The 2,370-nt window shown below is 37.8% G+C and overlaps 1 protein-coding gene across 1 annotated transcript; it reads right to left on the bottom strand.

The window, feature by feature from the left end:
* Positions 1-211: 211 nt before the first annotated feature.
* LOC110907924 (F-box/kelch-repeat protein At3g23880) lies at positions 212-1,619 on the bottom strand. Its single transcript, XM_022152838.2, has one exon. It carries the CDS (start codon positions 1,608-1,610, stop codon positions 537-539), a length of 1,074 nt encoding a protein of 357 aa, XP_022008530.1. The 5' UTR covers positions 1,611-1,619; the 3' UTR covers positions 212-536.
* Positions 1,620-2,370: the final 751 nt, after the last annotated feature.

The raw sequence follows: 2,370 nt of genomic DNA, 5'->3' as shown, positions 1-2,370 counted from the left end.
CACATGATCCTGATTCTCCCCTCATTAACTGAAACATTAGAAAAGGATACAAATTCAATTCCTACAATCACTAATTTTGAAATCTGCTTCTTGTAAGGATTTTCAAACAACTAGATTTAAAATCACATTCATAATATTCAATAACATAGGCACTTGAAAACTAGCAAGACTTCATATAGAATTAATATAAAAGCATTAAATAGTTACTGAATGCATCAAAGACAAGATAATATAAACCAGAAGCCAGACACCTAAATGAACAAGCAAAACTCATAGCCCTACAAGCTTCAGCTTTAACACTTGTCCGATATTATTGACAGTTACAAGTGGAAGTCATAGAAAGAAGACAACTGAAACTATTTTCATGCTGCAACATTTGTCATCTTGACTGCTTCTTCAATAGCGTCAACGCACAGGAGAATGGTCCCCTTATTATCTGCATAAGAATAACAAGAAGAGAGGTGAATGAATGATAAGAAATAAAAAGGCAAGAAAATCTATAATCTATACTATCTGTTAAAAGAAAAGAATAGAACTCACCTTGTCGGGCTCGGCCTCTCATTGTAATGGGGAGATATAAGGTCCAGTGGAACATCAATAGAACTCCCATTATAATGGCGATATCCATGGTCTGGCGGAGCATCAATAGAACGCCCCCTAGAATTCCTCATGATATTAATAACACTAACTGGCCTCCCATTTACATGTGGAGGTACAAGGCTCTGCACAAATATCGGTGCAGCAGTATTCTTCCAACTGCATTCACAACCCCAATGATGTTCGAAAGTACTTGAAAACCATGATACATCTCCCTTCAAGTGGTGTACAATATCATGCTTCATATTATGATTATGCGGCAGCAATTCCCACGACCCTTTTACATTGTAGCTTTTCATCATCCATAAATCGTCAAGAAAACAACAGTTTGATCGACGAAATATGCACAGACATTTATTGACAATTCCCAGGTGGCTATTATAACTACATCCATATCTTACATCATCAGGTTGGGGTATTTCTTTAAACTCTTCTTTGGATAAATCGAAAGAACTAATTAGTTTCTTACTATTTTCATCTTCTACAATCCAGTGAAGTGCACCATTGCTTAGAATACCAGTCTTACTAATAAACTTGTACTTCACTTCTTCAATAACTCTCCAAACATTTGATTTTAAACTCATCACCCGAACACATGTTTGATGCTTGCCTTTTACGATGACCTTGTAATCATCTGTGGATTCATCATAACCAAAACCCCAACATAAGGAAAAACCCATAAAATCTCTCTTCAGCCGTGTTACCTCTCCTATCAAGGGATTGACTACTGAAAATTCAAAACCAAAAAAAGAGGCAATGCAAACCAGGCCATTGGAAGAACCAACAAGCTCCTGATCCTTACGGTCATCATCTACGTAAGTAACTCTTCTATGTCCAATCTGGTTGTCGATGCGATCTTTATTGTAACTATGCTTAAGGTGACGATTAACAAAACGAGAACTTGTGATTAAAGAATGCCATGACTTACACACTCTCTTGAAACGGAGCAGATCCTCCACATCTGATCTGACGAGTATCTGCTCAACCAAATCTTCATGAACAACCTCTGCCATTGAAACTTGAAACCCTAAAAGGAATCGGAAAACAAAACAGAGTAGCCAAGGGTAGGCGCAATATACGGAGTAAATTCAAAGGCTAAAATAACAGTTTTGATCTATTGTTGAAAAAGATTTCATGTTTAAAAAGAGTATTTAATCTATTTCGTGAAAATAAATTTATGGAAGTTTTATTCAATGTTTTAAAAACCGGTAAATACCGGCCGGTTATACCGGTATTACCGTTTCCAGATGTAAATCCGGTACGAAACACCCCGGTAAATAAGTGAAACGGCATAAGGTTTGTATCGGCGGTAAAATCCGGTATACTGGTTTGAAACGTAATACCGGTACCGGCTCAGGGTTATTTTAGTTTGGGTTGTTGCTTATTTTTATTATATATGTTTGTAGGTCCCTCTCGGAGAATCGAGAACAAACCTATACCTTGTTATACCAACCCACTAGCGAGTGCGGAATCCAAGCTAGCAGGCAAACCGGGATGAGACAAGTAGAAACACAATCACACAAAGATTCACCGATTAACACTAGTCGTATTAATGCAAATGAAGGTTCGGTTACAAGCTCAATGTTTACAAATCTAACATGTAAACTCTCAAAGTGTGTGTGAGTTTCGGACAGAATGCTCTCAAGGAATACTCTCTCTTTCTGTCTGTGTGTCTACTGAAACTCAACACATGCATGGGTATTTATACCCAGCCCAAGATGCTATGTCCGAAGGATTCGACAGATGGTCCGAAGGATCATCTGTCGACCACAT

Source organism: Helianthus annuus, chromosome 2, assembly GCF_002127325.2.
Source record: "Helianthus annuus cultivar XRQ/B chromosome 2, HanXRQr2.0-SUNRISE, whole genome shotgun sequence".
Classification (NCBI taxonomy): Eukaryota; Viridiplantae; Streptophyta; class Magnoliopsida; order Asterales; family Asteraceae; genus Helianthus; species Helianthus annuus.
This window is presented reverse-complemented; position numbering and strand designations above follow the sequence as displayed.

Bases quoted from the DNA above. Each gene is read 5' to 3' on its own strand.
- LOC110907924 (XM_022152838.2), bottom strand. From the start codon at position 1,610: ATGGCAGAGGTTGTTCATGAAGATTTGGTTGAGCAGATACTCGTCAGA.